Raw genomic sequence first — 20,203 nt, 5'->3', positions numbered from 1 at the left:
ACAACACAGACACTGGGGAATATTTCGGAATGGTGTCACGGTGTCCATTACCAACCAGCTGTTTTTCAGCCTACCGGTATCTGAATGCTTTTTAATTTAAATTGCACACACGACAATACGTGCGTTCTTATCATTATGTTAACAAATTAATAGCCTAGTATGTAGCCTTGCCTATTTGGCGTGTGTTGTTTTTTTTAAATTTATTTTCAAAACATTTCTGAATTAGATTAGGCTACAGAGTATGTTATTGAGATAGCACGTCAGTCCACCTCCACCTATAGCTTAGCTAGCTAGAGTCTGTCATAATAAATTTAGTCCGCTAGTGTCCAGTCAGTGTCCACACACACACGCGCGCGCGCGCCTCGGCTGGCTATTTGCTCTCCCTGGGCGCAAGTCTGCGACAGACAAAACCGTCTTTTTTATGTTCGTGACCCTAGCTGTGCCTAAAAATGCGTGGCGAGATGATTCAAGAAAGGTATGACGGCACAAACACAGTCATGATGAAAGTTGTAACTTGTAGGACTGCAGGACCATGAAGGGGATCGCTGGATTCGCTGCTGCTGCTCGTGTGAATTGGTGACACATGCGGGTCATATTTTAAGAATCAAGCTGCGGGCGGTGACATTTTCACCAGTCTGTCTTTTGAAGGAAGGTGGATTGAGGTTGACCCCCCCCCCCCCCTCTCTCCTTTCTTTCTTTCTTTATTTTGACGGTGCAACTATATTGAGAGAGGAACAGACACGGAGCAGTTCCGTTCTAGCTTTAGGATCAAGAAGTAGACAGACATTGTTAAGTAGCCTAGTAGGCTATTCGCCTTCGCTATGGAAGGATTGGAAGTCCCCGACTTCGAGAGCATGAACATCAGCAGCGCGGAGCCGCCCGTCGTGCACCCGCTGTGCGCGGCGTGGAGGGACGGCGCCGAGGGCTCCGTGTTCCACCTGGCGCACATCCTGCTGGTGCTGGGCTTCATGGGCGGCAGCGGCTTCTACGGCCTCATCTACCTGTTCACCTTCCTGACGCTCGGCTTCTTCTGCGCCAGCATCTGGGCATGGTCGGACGCGTGCACCACGGACACGTTCCTGTGGAACTTCGCCCTGTTCGGCGTGTGCGCCGCGCAGGTCGTGCACGTCTCGTACCGGCTGCGGAGCGTAACGTTCGACAGGGACTTCCAGGATCTGTACTGCTGCCTGTTCAAGAGGCTCGGCGTGTCGCTGTCCCACTTCGGGAAGATCGTCACCTGCTGCGAGGGCGACATCCACACCCTGGAGAAGGACCACTGCTTCGCCATGGAGGGCAAAACGGTCATTGACAAACTGTCGGTGCTGCTGTCTGGAAGGTATAGGCAATTCCCCCACAAATTAGAGTTGACTATAGCATTATTCAGCACATCGGTTCTCAAAGTGGGGTATGGATGGGGGACAGAGCTAAATGTGTTTAATATAGCATCAAAAATCAGTTTTACGACTTTGACCCAAATTTATGCTGCAGCTATTACAAATAAATATAGCAGATGTAGGCTACAGACTCACAATGAGTTGTGAACAAATATATATAATTTAACAATTTTGAACACATGTATCTTATAGCCACATTTTTCTGGTTTAGTGCGCCAGCATCCTTTCATGATCTCTCTCTCTCTCTCTCTCTCTCTCTCTCTCTCTTTCTGCAGAATTATAGTGACAGTCAACGGAGAGTTTCTGCATTACATTTATCCATACCAGTTTCTGGACTCACCAGAGTGGGATTCCCTCAGGCCATCAGAAGAAGGTGTATTTCAGGTAATATAAGCTTGCTTATGACAAACTGGACACTTAAAATCGGCAATTCGTAATGTAGGCAATGTATGTATTGGACTCTAACTTGGGTCTCTACACATGAGATACTAAAAAGTGGCGTCTCAACACCTGCTGCTATACGAGACCACCTTCAACTGATACAGGAAAAGTGGGCACCTGAGAAGTCTGGGCACTACAATGTGAAATTGGCTATTTTCAAAAATCACATGCCGTGTGAAGTGAGTACATCTTATCATCATAGATCATCATTCCGGCCAATCACAAGTTGTTCCTCACTTGTGTCTTCAATGTCCGTCTTACGCAATGATTGTGTTTACACAAACACTCAAAATTGTCCATTCATTGTCAATGGCATTTAATTTGTGTAGGAAAAGTTTGTGTCTGACTCTGCACATACACCGAACTATAGGAGGGGCTAGCGCCCATCAAAAAATAATAATACGAATACGGGTGCCCAGACTAAGGTGCCTACTCTTCCGATTAGCCTACCCCTCCAATGGATGAGGTATTAGTAGCCTAGTAGGTATTAGTAGGCCAACTAGTTTATAGGTGAATGTAGGCTACACAGTATATAATACCATGCATATAGGTTGAAATAACAATTTATTTATTAAAATAAGTTCCAGATTGCAGCTTTGGTTTAACATACTGTACATCCTGTTGATTTGTTAGCCCCTCATGCTTATTATTATTATTTATTTATTTGGTCAAACAGGTGACACTGCGCGCAGAGGACCGCTGCAGGTACGTGGCGTGGAGGAGGAAGAAGCTGTACCTGCTCTTCGCCAAGCATCGCTACATCGCCAAGGTGTTCGCCCTGGTGGTGCGCAACGACATCGCCGAGAAGCTCTACTCCCTGAACGACAAGGCGTTCGGCGGCCGCGGCTCCGGACGCCGCTGTGACCTCCGGCTGCCCAGCTACTGTCATACCCCGGGGCCCGAGTTGGAGCGCAGAGACAGCTTCCTGAAGGCGTCGATGACGCAGCAGCAGCAGGGTGGAAAGATCGCCTGAGAGGAGGAGAGAGAGCCGGTCGATGCCTTGGAGCAGTGGTTCTCAACCTTTTCAAACCGTGATCCTCCCTAATCATATTTGAACTGGGTATTAAGCACAGGTGAAGCATTCAATTGTGTGTGACTCGATTTCACAATTTTTTGCTTATATTATTTGATCATTTGGCCAATGTTTGGCCAGCTTTTATAGTATATAGTTTGTTAATTACTTTTGATGGTCTTTTTCATTTTCTTTCTTTTTGAGGTATTACAAAGGTCTTAAAAGTCCTTTAAAAAGTCCTGGGGGTCCCGACCTACAGATTGAGAACCACTGCCTTGGAGGACTGAACCGTTGAATGTTTACATTTTGTGAAAAGCTGCAAATCTGTCGCCTAATAGGCCAGTTGTTCTCAAACATCTTTATATCAAGGACGCAAAATGCATAAGTATTTGGACACGGACCCCAAATGAAAATAATATCTGAAAAGATTTGTGTTCTTAAAATGTAATTTTTTTTTGGATGCTATATTAATATATTTTGCTGGGCCCCCCTGAAACCCCATCAGGAACCCCTGGGGGTTACCGGACCCCACTTTGAGAACAACAGGCCTAGGCTTGCTGTAAATGTTTCTACTCTGGTCTCCCCCATGGGAGATCCGGCTTATACCGCGCTTCAAGACAGAATCTCTGCTTGGCCAGGAGAGTTATTGCGCATATGAGCTTCAGGCAGCACTAGCTACAGTACTTGGTAACCAGTAGGCCAATTAGATTTCCTACCTGACAACAGGGTGTGTATTTGGGAGAGTAGGATGAACACCCCACCCCCTCCATGCTCCACCAGACCACTGTACTAGGCTAGTTAGTTCATATTAACATACTCTAGTCTACCATACAACCCTTGCAGTTTACATTTGGTTCTATTTGTGTTTGTGTTGTAGGGCTGAATCTATGAGGAAAAAAAGCAATCTAGTGTTTGCAGTCATGTCACACAAGCCTTGTGTTGTAGTAGGCTACATTGGCATTGTGGTTCGGGTTGTAATCATTTATTTCGGGTGGTGGTGTGTATTTGAAGCCTACATTGCATACAATATAGGCTTATTGTAAATATTTTGAAAATAAAGATTATTTTTGGTGTGTTGGTGTGTGTTTTTTCTTCCCCAAAATGAATGACCACACGAATAACCTGAGTAACCAGTCTGCTGTCCAAGGTGCTGAATCTGTGAAAAGAAGTGCATTTAATGTCCCCCCTTTGTTCTTGTTCTTGTGGTTGTTGTAAAATAACAATGACGTGTGTTTGCAATAAGAAACATTTCCAACAACACAAATGTACAAATACATATTAATTTTGCGGTGCATGTCATGGAAAAAGTTTGAGAACCATTGTTGTTGGAGGACTAGACTAGAGCACACATCGGCAACACAGCCCTTTGACCATCTCGATCCAGCCCTCAAATAAAAACAAAATGACCCCCCAAAAATCCACCTTAAAAGGCAGCATTAATGGTTCAGAGGGAAATTAATTTGACTCCAATTCATACCTGCATTCCATATTCATATGTATTCTAAAGTTAATGCCTTGAGTCTGCAAAACAATTAATAATAATAAATTGGCCCTGTCGTCTGTCTACCAAGTTTATTTATTTAAAAAAAATTGCACTGGCAGATTTTTCTGGTTTCTAGGCTAACCAAAATCGTGCAGTTTTAACATAATTCAACACTATATGTGTTTCTAGTTTAAATCCAATTGTCCGATGTACAGTATGGCCCTATATCGAAGTCAGTATGGCCCCCTGGAAGAAAATGCTGCCCGCACCCCTGGGCTATAGGGTTAGTGATCTTCAAGACTAAAATAGCAGCAACCAGACCCCATTGGGTGCAACTACCTGTGTGCACTTGCCTGGCCAGTCAAGGTGTCTTTTATGAGCTGCAGGTTAGGTGGAACAGAGTTTTTAGTGAATATCTACGGTATATCTGGGACAGCTACTGAAGTGCAGAGGAACCCCTGGGTCCATTTTGTACTTTGCATCAGACATTCTGAGCCATATCTTGGCTGTCACACCGGCAGAGATCAGTAGCAGTCTAACTACTGCTGGCCCCGTTGTCTCAAAAAGAATCACCACGCCAGCTAGTCAAGTCATCTAATATTTATATAGCACATAAAAGAAAAGGTGTTGATCAAGTGCTTTCCAATAGAGAATGACAAAACAAAAAACACATGATATCCGTAACATGAGCTACAAAGTGCTGACAGCATCATGACAGCGTAAAATAAGTAAAGTAAAATAAACCATATGCCTACATGTTTAAAAGGCCTATGGGAATAACATAATATAGTTAACAAGAAAGACTGACAAACAATAAAAAACAATTTAGTAAACTCTCAGTGTAGATGTCAACAAATAAACAAATGCAAACACACACAACACAGAGATGAAGGTGTGTGTGTGTGTGTGTGCGCGTGAGTACACACACATATCTAAATAGACAGCTTGTAAACAGAAGAGGACGTGATGTAAGTTCGGCCGTTGGCCAGCTACATCAAGACTACCAGACACCCAACACCACCATCTATTAATAGACCCCCACCCTGGAGAGTCCCTGCATGAGTGGGGGGGTGTTGGTATGTCTGTGGGTGGAGATATTATTCCAAGTTGGTGGGCCAGCATGTGTGTGTGTGTGTGTGTCATGTGACAAAGTGACAATTAGCGTGAGACTGTTGGTGAGGACATGGGGGATAATTGGGCTGTGTGAGCTTGGTTCCTGCAAGAACATGCAGTGAAGGATGCACTCCACCTCGCTAACCCCAACCTCCCAGGAGATAAAACATAATCTCTCACACAATGTACCCCTCCCTGTGATCTGTCATTGCCCTGTTATTTTCGGATATCACTGGATCGGGATAAATAAATGATGTTCTGATAAAACACCAACCTCAGCACACGTGAAAAGTTACATGCATACACTCGCACACACGCGCACGCAACAAGAACAAACACTGTGGCTATCAATTGCAATAGACAGCTTGTTATTCTTCCAGAAAGAAAAGTACTGCCGTGGCAAGACAACCCGCAGTATTCCAGGTTCAAACAAAATCCTTCTAGGTGCAAGGCTCGAAGATATGAGTTAAGATGAAGAAAATGTCAGCACTCATTGTAAGTCCTTTTACATGATTTTATTTACCTCTGAGACTGAAAACGTACGCGTTTCGGCCTGTATGGCCTTCCTCAGCGTTTGTGACAAGACAACAGGAAGTGTGGTATTTATGTATGAGATACAATCAACAGTAATTGAACACAGGTGTCAACCGCTATCAACTTACACAGTATCAATAAGAAGAAGTCTCTATTTATGGTACCAAGACAGGATAAATATCATGTAAGCAATAGAATAAATAGTAAAATATGAATACATCACAATGAGCTATCATAATGAATGTGGGGCCGGCCCCTAAAGTGCCTGGAAAGCTAATAGACTAAACAGACAATGATACATCTTAAACTCATTAGAAATGTATAAAGACAATAGATAAATGGAAAATATTAATAGAAAACCTTAAATATAGATAAGGAGGGAGACCTTTGGAATCCAGATCACTCGTATCAGTTCTCATTGTAGAACTTATAAACCGTAAGATAATAGAATTTGAAAATGTCCAATTGTGTACGCCAATGTGGCCGACTATGACTAAACTCTAAAGGAAGCAGCCCAATAAAAGCTCCTCATTGAGACATTTGGGATGCTCTGTCTGGAGTGTATGAATCCAATAGGCCTCCCTCTGGAGTAACGCTCTGTCCCTATCACCCCCTCTTTTTAAGGGGTTCACGACTTCAATCCCCTGGAACCTCAAAGTGCTGACTGCATGACCCACAGCATTAAAATGTCTTGCAACAGAAGATTTCTCATCATTATTCTGAATGGAACTTTTATGCTCTGAGAACCTGCAATTTCCCTGACTCACTCATCATCATTGCATTACAGTGTATACAATTGCGACAGGGGAAATTACCAGAGTTATACTTCCAACCTGCTCTACTCTGGCTTCGAGAGTTGGGATGACGACCCGCATAATTTCGTTGTTTGATGACAGGAGGAGGATGGAGATTCTTTCCACGCTGGCTGTGATTGACCGCGCTTGTCTCCCCTAGTGATATGTTTTCACTCCAAGCTGGCATACCAATGAGCTATGCTCCAGGTAGCCCTGGGAGACAGCCCAAAAAACCCTGCTTCCAGGTCAACAGATGCGGTGTGACAGAACCTGCTGCTGAGTGGTACCGGGTAGATGCAGGGTGGCAGACATGACTCTGCAATCAGATCATGGGGTACAGAAAGCATGAAGGTGGTACAGTCCACCATCCAGGCGTACAATTAAAGTGATTATTTGATGATACCACAATGCCAAATAGGGTCCTCTGTAAGTGTATATATGAATATACATAGGCTATAAATAAAGATATGGCATATATACGCTTTATAAGACAATATCCATAGAGAAAGAGATTATTCTAATCTCTATATAACATTATAGAGAAAAAGATTGGATTCTGAGAGGAGATGGCTTCTACATTCCAAATGATAGGGGGAAAGAGATGGCTTATACGCTCTATGAAACACGATTTTGGGGAGCAATAAATAAATATCCCCATGCAGCCTTGCCTGCATCACTCCCTCGGTCATTCTCATGAAACTTGAAAACAATCCAAAAGCAGATAAAACTGAAAGGCAGAGTGCCCTTATTTGCTTGATTCCCTACAGTAGGGAGCCATGCTCCCCGGGCCTCATGGAGTTGATGCCAACATTGTCATCCTATCAGCCAGCTATCCATCAACTGGACAGATCAGCGCAGATGAGTTTGTGTCCGAGTCCATAAACGAGGACAGGAAATGAAAGCAGCGTGGGAATGAAGGGACCCAACTTCCCACAAAAAGGAATATGAAAAGCAGACCATCTCATTTTATTCTCCCCGCATAAGAGACGCGGGAACAGAGGATTTTGATCTGACCTTTTCCTTCGCTGCTGCTTACAGTGTACCCTAAGAGACATCTATTCACTTCGCTGAACAGAACCTTTCTCTGCTCAAAATGCCATGACACAGAGGAGAGAAAAGAAAAAAATATTATCTGTTCAATCTAAAAAAAAAGAACATTATGCACGGGATGATGTTCAATAGGTGCGATGTGGGGTTAAATGAAAAACAATGTGACAACTCCAATAACGGCAATATTCACATCACACCACATCACACTAGACCTTAATGCTTTGAAACTGTTTCTTTACCTTTCCCAGCCCCTCAGGCTGGGAAAGGTCAGACGTAGGGGGCACTTCTTGATCGTGATGAACGACAGCCCTTCACTAATCAGCGTAATCATGCAGAGGACCATAGCCTGTCTGCTAGGAGGACCACGGGCACTTACCAATGCCAAGACATGAGTCACGGTGGTCCTTGAGGACCCTCTGTGTGCCTCCACCAACGCCAAAACCTCATGTTGCCCAGACAACGGCACTGACCATAATGTTCGATCATTTCTCCTAATTGTTTTTTCATTATTTAAAACCACACTTCTTGCTTCTACTCGAAACCTCCTTCTTGACGTTTCAACTTGACATTAACCAAGAGCTTTTCTGAACATCTCAAAGACACGCCACAGGACAGGAGAAAATCTATAAGTCCACAATGATGGGCTTCAAGGCGTGAGAGAAACTAAGGCTAAATTGTATTAATATGATCTGCCGTCTTTGGTGAGTGACACAGTCTATCCATGAATAATGAGTATAACTTAGCCCTAGAGTCTGAATGCAGTAGACTAAAGTTCAGGTGCAGCAATTTTTCTCAGTCTTTTTCATTTCACGGAACCCAATTTGATTTGCATGATTTGGCCATACAAGCCCCGTTAGATTTAATCTCTGGGACCCCAATCTAAGAAGATATGATTCGGTTCAGAACTCATTAACCGACTATACTGTACTATAGGTAAAGAGATAACCAGTGAAAGATACCACATGGCTTTCTTATCATGTGGTCCTTGAGTTTTGAGTTTCTTATTTAGGCACATGCATTGCCGCATTGGTGCATACCTACTGTATAGTAAAAAGTCATCATACATCATCTCATTCTGGCCAATAACAATTTGCGTCCTCACTTTTGTCTTCAATGTTTGTCTTTACAGTTTTGTCTGTGTTTGTTTTTTACACAAAGCTGGACATAGCTGCCCCTCAAAACATGAACATGGCAAAGTGTGAACGCAACATTTCAATCAATGAAATCTGTCATTCTCGTTATGGTAAATGCAACCAACATAATTTGGGTTGTCCCGATGATACCCGATCCGATCACGTGAACGGACAAATGTTCATCATTTCCAAATGATCGTAAATCGGATCGGGAGCATGTAATGGTGATGTAAAATAAACGGTGCCAACACAAACATTAAACGCCATTAACAATAAAGAGACAATATGACGTAATGAGTTACATTATGATGTCAATTTTCCCTTCATTGTCAAAGGCGTTTACAAAACAAACATTGAACAAAAAACGAATATTAAACCTGTGTATAGGAGGGCCTAGCGCCCCTCAAAAATATAAATATATCAGATAGGGAAAAATCGGTATCGCAGATACTCAAAATCAAATGATTGGAATCGGATCGGGAGAAAAAAAACGGGGCATCTCTAAACATATTAATGATCAACAAGATTTTAAAATATATATATATTTAGACTTCCATTATCATGAGAATGTTGGCTTCCATTATTGCAAGATTATAGAATAGGAACATACTGTAATTTATACCACATGGGGATCAATTGTGCAACACTAATATTTGCATTGCATTATCTGGGAAATTATTTTTATTTTGTGTTTGTCTCCTCTACTTACTTGGTTACGTTTTCACTTGTTTTGCTGAGGACGTGGTGGAACCTCCCTCAAGGATCCGTGCCATGTCCACAGACTCCACACAGAGCGCATGTTGACCACTGCTCCAGTAGTGTGTGTCCGAGCTGTCCGTGACCACAAGGTAGTGATATCAATTCACATTCACTGAATTCAGTACAAGTAAGACGCGCAAACGCCTGAAGCTGCGTACAAGAGTGGGATCAAAGAAGTGAGAACTGAGAATCACTGCAGCTGTTGTCTGTTCTGTGATCAAGGTTAGCATGCCCTCTATTGGACAAATTGAGACATAACACCAAAAGAACACCAGGTTGATGTTTATTTATTTTGTGTGCATAATGTGCATCTATATAAGAAATTGAACTGGAGACAGACACGATGTCATTTACGACCAGACATCGTCTTTTGTAGTGAAACTACACCATAACTGACGGTAAGACATTCACACTCCTTTGGGGCTAAAGAGAATTCATGGTCCAACCATTTAGCCTTCTTAGAGGCATACAAAACTGTGCATCATTGCATTTGGTAAAACGCAGTGTAACATATAGTGATAAGGGTTATTTGCTTTTCATACATGATGTTAGAATGAGAAATATACAGGTATACACTATACAGATGTGAAGAGGATCTATTCTAGAAGACACACACACACACACACACGCACACGCACACACGCACACGCGCACACACACACACACACACACACACACACACACACACACACACACACACACACACACACACACACACACACACACACACACACACACACACACACACACACACACACACACACACACACACACACAGAGAGAGAGAGAACTGAAGAATGCATACATTATCTCTTGAGATTATACTTTGTCAAGCATGACGTCACACCACTGACAATGAGAGAGACTATATATACAGGACAGATGCTGTGAACCAATTATACAACAGCAGCCGTACCGATTAACAATGGAATATTCAGTAGACTGTGTCTGCTCTTTTAACCATTTAAACCCCATATGGTTGAGCGGAGTCCCTCAGGGCTCTACACTAGTATTCTTCCTGTTTTCTGTTATTGTGGGGGAAGCGTTCGCTGAAAGTAGCTGATCGACAAGCTCTGTAGTGAAATCTACCCCCACAATACGATGCTGGAGTTTCAGTGGTTAAAATGATGAGTCTTTACATCAAGAGGACTGCAAAGTCAGCAATCAACAGTACAACTCCACACACACACACACACACACACACACACACACACGCACGCACACATGCACGCACGCACACACGCACACAGACACGCACACAGACACTGGAAGCCATTTTAGATTGTGTGCACCGTAAAATCCTGAATGCTAGTTTAACTCTGAGCGTAAAAATTGCGGCTCTATTTGGTTCCATTTGTACACTGTCAGAGTTAGTGATATTTTTGGCTAAAACTAAACTTTTTTGTTGTTGTTGTTAAAAGGTTAAAGCTCTTTAACTCTCGCTATCATTGCTATAGAATGTTTGTTCAGAAACAGGAGTTTCTCATCCTCTCCAAGCTCAACAGAAAATACATGTCAGATGGGATACCGATTTCATCCAATCAGAAGAGAGACCCCTTTTCATCAGCTTTAAATGTATAGTATTCCAATTCAAATGTTGTTCCATCACTTCCATATTCACTGTATTCTGTGTATGCTTTAAGCTTTTAACATTAAACGTTTTGTTGTAACCAAAAAACATAACTTACAGTACCTTTAAACTATAGAGGCCAGTCCACCACACCATTGCAACTCCTTGAACCAAACCAAAACTGACCAACTGCAGACTGGTACCATTTGGGGATAATGGTCGCAAGAAGTTGCAATGCTATGGACTGGCCTTAACACTGAGAATGTGTGCGCCACTCCAGATGCCTCCAGTATAGGCCTTCTGCTGGTCTCATTTGATGGCCTGCCAGATGATAATGACCAAGATGGTGAGGACCAGTGACATCACCATGGCCAGGATGCACATCCTTTTACGAGACTTCCTCTGCAAGAAGATACAAACATAAGTCGTGCTTAATCATTATGAGCGCATCGTATTGCAGTCTAAATCTCAGAAGTACATTTGCGATGGGTTCCTCCGCCAGATACCCAATGCTTTTTTGCCATTAATGCGGAAAGTAAAGAGAGTTTCACGTTTTGTTCTGCAACATAAACTGACACTATTCTTCTATTAATTGCCTCTGTCTTTTGTGCCTTTTGTGGAAATCTTATTGTTTAACAAAACGTGTTGATATGTGCCTTTGTTTGCTGAAGAGCTTATTTTCATTATTGATCCAAAATCGAATGCAAAGATTCCATGGAAGAACCATGGCGAGGGTAACTTCTGTCCTGGCCTACAAACACTCCCTGTATTGATCAACAGCATGACTGGTCTGCTGACCCTAGTATCCCTATGATTCTATTTTAATAGCAGTTCTACAAGCTCACAACAGGTCACAAAACAAATTGTTGTGAGCATTGTGAGCTTGCAGATCTGCCATTTTCAGCAAAGCTATTTTGTGTAGAGGGAAAACATAGGGGCTGTAGTAGACTGTTGGGACCAACTAAATATATAGGGTTTTAGTGGATAAAAACAACGTCTACGTGCACCAACACCAATGCGTGGTTGTTTGGATTCAATCGATAATGACAAATGGATCATTAGCCAGGTGGTGGTGATGTACCTTGTAGTATGCTGCCCTTTGAAGATGGGCAGAGCCTCTGTCCACATGGACCTCAGCGCTCTCCACGTTCGCCTCGATGCTGTCTGTGGGACAGATAACGGTCATGGGTACATACCATTGAATGGTATAACTCCACTAGAATGCATGATGCCAGCATGTGTTCAGCTTGTAGCAGATCTACATGACTTGTTTCCAGCTTGTAGATCTGCTGCTTTTGATACTTTTGAGTGACACTGTAGTAAGATGAAGTAGGGCTTAAAGAAACCCACAAAAAGTTAGAATATGGAGATAAGAGGTTTCTGCCCGACAGCAACGGTATATAACATATTTATACACACGCAAGCTACTGGGCAGTGAGCACATGCACAGATGGATAACATTTAGAAGTACTGTACATATGCACGCAACACCTTGAATCTTGATAAAATACCTAACACACACACACGCACACGCACACAAAATAATCACTTTGTTATAAATGGCAGTAAAGGGTGACTTAAACATGGTTGTGCAACATGACATGTGAGCGACCCCGGCATGCAGCTAAGCTAGTGCTACCGTATAACAGCCCTTGGTCTTACTGAGTCAACAGCCTTAGGTTCTGACACCATTTCGCGTAATAACCACCTCGTCCAAATAACCGCCCTCGTCCGTTTAAAGGCAAACGTAGTCAGCCTCATTTATATTATTATACAGCGTGTGTGCGTGAGTTTGCAGATCTCCTATTTTCTGAGCCCCACTCACCGTGGCCTCACCACCTCACAACAGCGCAACACCAAAGTCATCCACATCCCCAAAATAAATCTAGTTTCATTCGTGCCATACTCAGACAATGTACAACCGATTGTTTTAATTCAAAGTGGTATATATTCTGTGAATGTCATTCCGTGTATCTACAAGCTCCAAGTGTTGTGGGCTCCAAGTGTTGCGTCCACAGCACGTTGTGAGCTTGCAGGTCTTCTATTTCGGTGCGCCACTCACACATGAATCCAAGCAGTCACCTCCACCACAAAGTTCTCAGCGCAATGGCGCATCCCCAAAGTTGAGATTTAACTTGTGCCATACTCAGGCAATCCTCAACCGCTGTTATAGTTAATATAATATATAATATAAAGTGGTCTATACTCCGTGAAGTGTATATTTTCATTGGGTGTATAAATCATGCATTTATCAAACGATATGGAGAGAGATGGTAGGGTAATGCCAAAGCCCTGTTAGTCATGTAGCCTAGAGTTCATGTGCACTGAGCTGTGTTAGGTCTATACACTCTCTCAATTAGGGATTTTCCTGACTGACGTGTACAAACTTTATTCAAAATAGTATAATTATAGTTTGATCTATAAGGCCAAACCTCATTTGAAAGAATATATTAAGACTTAAGAGTATATGACATATGTTTATGTTTCTAATATGTTTCTAATATTAGAATGTTACACAGCTAGCTGTGCTAACAAATAACTAATTAGGGCTACATCATTCCAGTCTGTTTGCACAAATCTGGGTCAAATCAATTAAGCAGCAGCTGCCAATAAGCTCCACTATTCTCAATATTAAATCAAAAAGACAAAAGACTTTGACTGCTATATGTTTGTCATACCTTTTAATTTTGCACTAAAAAACATGACCGACAGGAACTGTAGCCAAATAATGGCTGCATTTTGCAATCGATTTTGCAGCCCGGAATTTTTGGAAAAATACGGTAAATCAGCCGAGTATGTAGAGTATGGAAGAGAGAACACTACTTACCGATCATCTCTCCCTGGTCATGGATCATCACCGCCAAGTCTTTGAAGATTTGGTTCACATCCATAATGTCCGACTGAAATTGACAAAAAGAGAGTAAACGATTGATTGACAGTGACGGCATGAGTGGCATTCCTTCCTCTAAAACAATGCTTCTCAAAGTGTGGTGCAGGGACCCTCTGGGTTCCTTGAGGGGGTTTCCAAAAGTGTCCACTACTGCACGTGCGTCTACCATTTGAAACCCTACTGTGCATGCCTCTATAATCTGAAACGCTATAGCTATTGGCTCTCTGTTGGCCTCAATATTGAGTTGGCCTCAATATTGAGGCCAACCAGGAAGTAGACGTACTTACAGGTGCTTCAAACGCCACTGAGCAACTTTCATTAAAATGAATAGCTCAGTGCAGTCCGTCCCCTGATATACTGTATCATAACTCTATATGCAGTAATATGGATCTATTGCCCAGCCTTACAGTACTATACCTCCAGCTGTCTGATGTTTGTCTCCCGTTCCTTGATAACCTCCAGATCCTCCTCTGTGATGCTGACCTCAGCTTCATCCTGAGTCTGGTCTTCACCCCAGTCATCATCCTCTCTGCAAAATAAAATAATCACATATTCACATTAACCACTTTAACCCTATACTAACGTCCCTGTCGTGAGGCTAACGAACAGCGGAAATAGCCGATACAAGCGAGTTGATGAAGAGATTTGACGTAGATGGGAAAGAATCTGAGGATCTATTATAGATCCTGGGGTACTCCAGTTTAACCAAGTACAGGGTTTATGTGGTGAGCATGAATCTATAAGCTATACAGTGTGCAGCATCTCCAGAGAGATGGAGGGCTGCACAAGGAATCGGGACACATGTAAGAAATCAAGTCCTTGTACCAAAAGAGCTAATGTGCATGTGCACGGCAAGGAACATTGCTGGAGCCAATTTGGGTGGACTATTTTGGTTTATTTTTCTACATTTTGGAGATATAATTAGTATGTCCCACACCAACACACATAATCAAGTAATAAACAGACACAGGGCAGTGTTTGTTCTGTGGGAGATGTAACGGTTCTCACCGTAAATAGCCTAACACAGTGACATAAAGTTACATAAATGAAGTCACCCTATTCTTGGCCCATCTCCAGGGTCACACCATTGCCCTTTTCTGCTGCTTCATTCATTTATCTGTTCACTTCCTACCCAGTACAATGCATTTGTAGTGCAGGTAATCAGATGTGTGTTGCAAGATACATAACTGACCAGGTCTATGAAAATCAGGCCTATAAGAAGCAACTAAGCCTAGTTTTACCTTTTTATCTCTGCTATTTGAAAATAGCAGATCTACAAGCTCACAACGTGTCGCATTGTGAGCTTGTAGATGTGCACAGGAACATTGTGCTGAACCTCATCAAGCCAGCCACCGTAGTCCTATGTAACATTTTTAATTAATAATATGTTTTGTCCAATCGGTATGGTATGTATGTTATGGCAATGCAGCTTATACAATTGGGGTGGTTGGTTGTATTTAGTCTCCCTGCTCTTCTATAGAGACATTTAGATCGTGACACAGGATCTGACACAAATTATGTGGTGATCCACGTTCAATTTATCCCCTAAGCAAGCAGGCCGGCTCTGTTAGCTCAATGGTAAAGATTTCAGCACTTCAGCAGGAAACCAAGTTCAAATCCGGCATAGAGTTACATTAACTAAAGGTATGAATTATAGCATCCATTCACCGCCGTGGCTATCGCTATTGGGACAAAGTCAGTCACCACAAACTTACTTTTCAAATGTCACCAGTTGCTCATCCACATTGCCACCATCTCCCTACAGATTTGAACAGAGAAGATTAAATCAGACCATACTAAAGATTTCCATCCTCAATTATTAGTCATTATTTATAGTGCTTGCATGTGATAACTATACAGATAAGGTTCAATTGAATATATACACAAACACATACACGGACAAAGTACATTCTGTTATTTGTCCATGTCCAATGATGTACTATATTGAAGTCTGACGGCAAAGGTTAATTTGACTAGCTCAATATAGTTATATAAACACGCTAGCAATCGAAAAAAAAAACAATGGATGGTTGCAGCACTGGCCAAATGACAAAGCAGGGTCCTATCACCATGAGGCGTGTCCCAGCACGGGCTCTGGCCACACACTCCTTCTCCTTCTCGGCAGCTCGTCGCTGCACCACCTGGAAGTTGTTGAGGGCCGCGGAGAAGTCATTCATCAAACGCTCCTTCTGTATTTTCTGCTGTCTCTGCAGGAGAAGAGAACAGCTTATGGCTCTGTAGATATACTATGTAATTACAGTATATGGAACAGTGTAAGTACGGTCCACTACAACATCGTGCACCAAATGCACTTTCCTCCCGGACCATAAAAAACACTTCAACACTTGATACAGTAGGTAATGCATTGCATTATATTACAGTATTATATTTCAATAGTTACTTCTATGAGCAGATGCACTTTTAGGAAAAGTAGTTAACTAACAATATGTCTGACTTGGTGACCAACAGCTTTGTTGTAATGATCACCAGGTTGTTTTTAGGATTGATTTTAAAATTATTTTACTTGTCTATAAAGCTCTCAATGGTCTCGCACCTTCCTACCTACATGACTGCCTGCCTAAATATGTCCCAAACCGCCCCCTAAGGTCTTCCACTGCTGGCCTGCTCGCTTTGCCTAAAAAAATGGCAACTAAAAAATATGGGGAAGCAGCTTTTTGCTTCTACGGGCCGTCGGCATGGAACAAGCTCCCACTGTACCTTCGTCAGGCAGCCTCTGTAGACATTTTTAAAGCTCAGCTCAAGACCCACTTCTACAACATTGCTTTTAATTGATCTTTTTTTTTAATCTTTTATATTCTCACTGTATTGCATTACTGCTTGTTTTTTAATGTCGTTGCCTTGCTTTTCTTTTATTCTCCATTGTTCTGTAAAGCACTTTGAGCTGCATTTCATGTCATGAAAGGTGCTATACAAATAAAGTTTTATTATTATTATTATTATTATATAGCATATTCAGAGGTGTATGTATACAACCATTTCCTAAGCAAAAATAAATAAAATATAAATAAACAAATTATAAAACTGAGGAATGTAAAGTGCTAGTATTTTACGATCAAACATATTTGCAACATCTTGTACCGTATTGCACACAGGACAATTTACATTTACACGTCCAATGATTTTAAATCTAAATATGTGGTAATATATTGAATGGACCACATAAGATTGACGTAGAACTGAGAGAAAACAGACTCACTTGTTCTGAGGGAGAGTGCGGTAAGGGTAGGGAGCCGAGCTCTTTCAGGTGGTTATTAGTCTCTTTAGCCAGTTGGTTGGTGTAGTGCTGTACCTGTTGGCTGTAGGAAAATAAAGACAGATTTATACTTATTTGTGTGCCAGTGTTTCGCACCGGAAATAGCCAGTTGACGTGTGTTGTGAGCTTGTAGATACAGCTATTGTTGGCACGCAGTGGAAATCAGGAGTAAGTCTTCCGATCAAAACAAATGTCTGGGTCATTGTGTAACGCCCGGGATCTCTCGCGGTGGAAAGCCAACATCTTATCCACTATAGCCTAAAGGGGAATATTAGTTCCAATATTGTTTGGTGTCACACAATATAGACATCATGTAGGCTAACAGAACTACTAATGTTGGATGGTGACATCTTTGAATTCCATAGATTCAGTGGCATCAGCAGAACTAATGCCCAAAGTCCATACTTACAGTTTCTCCTGTAGCTCTGGGGTTTCCTGTCTTGTCCCCATTTGTTGCAGCATGGTTTTGATCTGGCCAGCTGCGGAAAAAAGCACAGAGACGTTCAATCACCGGGAAACTGAGCATCCCAAGGCTTCAAGTAATTGTTTTTAGTGATAGCCAATGTCGGCAACCTGGCCAGTAGACTGAAAAGTGTATTTTCTTTGTAGTTATAAGGGGAAGCATTTCCTATAACTTTTACATTTATTAAAATATATGGGGAAATGGAGATCTAACCAGAAAACTGGAAACCAGGTCTATTTGTCTGCACAACTGCTCCAGACTCAATCCAACTAATTAGGGATCCCCCTGTTCGCTGTCCAAGGTGCTGAAAACAGTTTTTCAACAATTTGCTTCATCAAACTATCTCCAATATATACCTTCTCACCACCTATCTTAATTAGAGATGTGTAAAGAGATGCCACCTACCGAAAACATAACGTGATCCATGCAGCGCTCAAGTGACAAGCTGGAGTTTTAAATACATTGTTTTCAATGAGGGCGGCGCCTATTACAGCAATTTTAGGTATGTGTGCAACATGATAACTGTTTTAAAGTATTGTACAGTGACAACTAAAGTCTCTAATGTTTATGTTATACTATTACTAAAAAACGATACATAAAGTGATTTATGATTATTAAAGCTGGGCTTTTGCCTTTCATTCACTGATATGACTGAAAGGAACTATTTCTCGTGGGCGGTATTCTCGCATTACTGCCCGGCAGTGCCCGCTCAGAACAGAAACTCTTAATGTGCTCTTTCGAGACGTCAATATAATTCAACATGAACACTTACTGTTCTGGGTAATCTTCTGGATGTTGCTGCTGCATGTCTGAATGAGGTTGCTGAAGTCTCGCGGTAACGAGCGGTAGCCTTCCACTCTGCCATATGACATCTTGGCTGTAGATGTTCAGACACTCACCTGGACAATTAGGACAAACTAACAAACAAACAAACACACACACACACACAGGCATAAAGTTACTATAACAACACTGTGATAAAATACAGGTTTAATGCAGTAGTTCTCAAAGTTTGGACCCCCTGGGTGTCCTTGAGGGGGGTCCAGGGGGTCTCCAGCTAAATCAGTTGAACCACTTTAACGCTATACGCGTACAACACGCGTACAGCACGACATGCTGTGAGCTTGTAGATATTGCTATTTTCAAACAAGCTTGGAAACATTGTGTGTCACAACACAAATCTCATAGTTCTGCAAACTAGCTGGCACAAAAGGTCCGCAACCAAATAGATAATTATTAATTTGGGGATTCTTGAAAAAAAAAAGTTTGAGAATGATTGGGTTAATGGATAACACACATTAACCACAAAATGTGAATAAGCCCTTATTCACAAATTAAGCTAAATCAATATTTTATCGTTTTGTTCTGTGTGACCATGTTAAATGACTGCAGGATTTGTCACCTTTTCACATTTGAAAGTCAAACACACATTAAGCCAAATCATAATTCTAGATTTCAGGTTAATTGCGCCCCTCCACAAAATAAACATTTGAACTGCGGACCAACACCCTGACAAGCACTTTGAATTGCAGGAGTTGAAAATAGGTGAGCTTTGTAGATCAGCCGGTTTTTATAGTAGGCCTAGGACGTTTGTTGATTACAATGATTAGGCTACTTGTCTTTTGATGTAGCAATATAGGCCAGTAGGCTATAGGCCGAATGGTCTTTTTTCTTGTCTTTCTATATTTCTTTCTTTCTTTACTTTTCAGGTATTAAAAGGGCCTTTGAACTAATTAAGTCGTCACTGTCATCAGGGGACCACCGACCCACGTGCATGTTGAGAGCTATGTTCTAGTCTAGATCTAGACTCGAGTGTCCACATGCCATATCGTCATGTGGTCATTAATTTAAATTAAATATCCATGCTTGACGCTGACTAATTGTATGTAGTAGGCCTTATAATTATATAGCATAATATCCAGGGGAAAAGGACACATGCTACCTGCAGGACCTGTTGGCACTAGCACTAAGCACTAACTATCATAACGCATAACGGCCTTCTCAAAATCACACAAATCACAGAACAAACCGCATTAATACAGAAATAACGGCAACCGCCTCGGCTGACAATGCGAGCCACGCAGTCAGAGATATAATCATGGACTGATGATAGCCTAGATTAGCCTATATTATGGAATATCTGGTGAGTGGAAAAGCTGTCACTATCACAGCAGGCTACATTGCATTTGCATGGCTGAACAGAAATGGCTCAAAGAACAAACACGCACTCTAAAATACACCCTCACTTAAAACATTAAAGAGGAGACGGCGAAGTGCGACGGAGCAGATCCTT

The 20,203-nt window shown here is 42.0% G+C and overlaps 2 protein-coding genes across 2 annotated transcripts; one reads left to right on the top strand and one right to left on the bottom strand.

Annotated features, from left to right (window-relative positions):
• The first annotated feature begins 6 nt into the window (after nt 1-6).
• popdc3 (popeye domain cAMP effector 3) lies at nt 7-3,920 on the top strand. The gene is made up of 3 exons (XM_080769133.1): nt 7-1,336; nt 1,670-1,778; nt 2,512-3,920. Exons 1-3 carry the CDS (start codon nt 822-824, stop codon nt 2,806-2,808), a joined length of 921 nt encoding a protein of 306 aa, XP_080625259.1. The 5' UTR covers nt 7-821; the 3' UTR covers nt 2,809-3,920.
• A 7,558-nt stretch (nt 3,921-11,478) lies between these two features.
• Nucleotides 11,479-18,820, bottom strand: LOC308318194 (syntaxin-12-like). Its single transcript, XM_080767636.1, has 9 exons — nt 18,683-18,820; nt 17,857-17,926; nt 17,391-17,490; nt 16,243-16,380; nt 15,889-15,932; nt 14,591-14,702; nt 14,111-14,183; nt 12,365-12,447; nt 11,479-11,685 (listed from the first exon to the last, which is right to left on the bottom strand). Exons 1-9 carry the CDS (start codon nt 18,780-18,782, stop codon nt 11,593-11,595), a joined length of 813 nt encoding a protein of 270 aa, XP_080623762.1. The 5' UTR covers nt 18,783-18,820; the 3' UTR covers nt 11,479-11,592.
• Between the last annotated feature and the right edge of the window lie 1,383 nt (nt 18,821-20,203).

Source organism: Protomyctophum bolini (genome assembly GCF_963924005.1).
Source record: "Protomyctophum bolini genome assembly, chromosome: 7".
Lineage (NCBI taxonomy): Eukaryota > Metazoa > Chordata > Actinopteri > Myctophiformes > Myctophidae > Protomyctophum > Protomyctophum bolini.
This window is presented reverse-complemented; position numbering and strand designations above follow the sequence as displayed.

Coding starts and splice junctions, on each gene's coding strand:
- LOC308318194 (XM_080767636.1), bottom strand. CDS start 18,782: ATGTCATATGGCAGAGTGGAAGGCTACCGCTCGTTACCGCGAGACTTC. Junction 14,703..15,888: donor CAACTGGTGACATTTGAAAA/GTAAGTTTGTGG, acceptor TTTATTTTGCAG/AGAGGATGATGACTGGGGTG. Junction 11,686..12,364: donor AAAGGGCAGCATACTACAAG/GTACATCACCAC, acceptor ATCTTCTTGCAG/AGGAAGTCTCGTAAAAGGAT.
- popdc3 (XM_080769133.1), top strand. CDS start 822: ATGGAAGGATTGGAAGTCCCCGACTTCGAGAGCATGAACATCAGCAGC. Junction 1,337..1,669: donor TCGGTGCTGCTGTCTGGAAG/GTATAGGCAATT, acceptor CTCTTTCTGCAG/AATTATAGTGACAGTCAACG. Junction 1,779..2,511: donor CAGAAGAAGGTGTATTTCAG/GTAATATAAGCT, acceptor TTGGTCAAACAG/GTGACACTGCGCGCAGAGGA.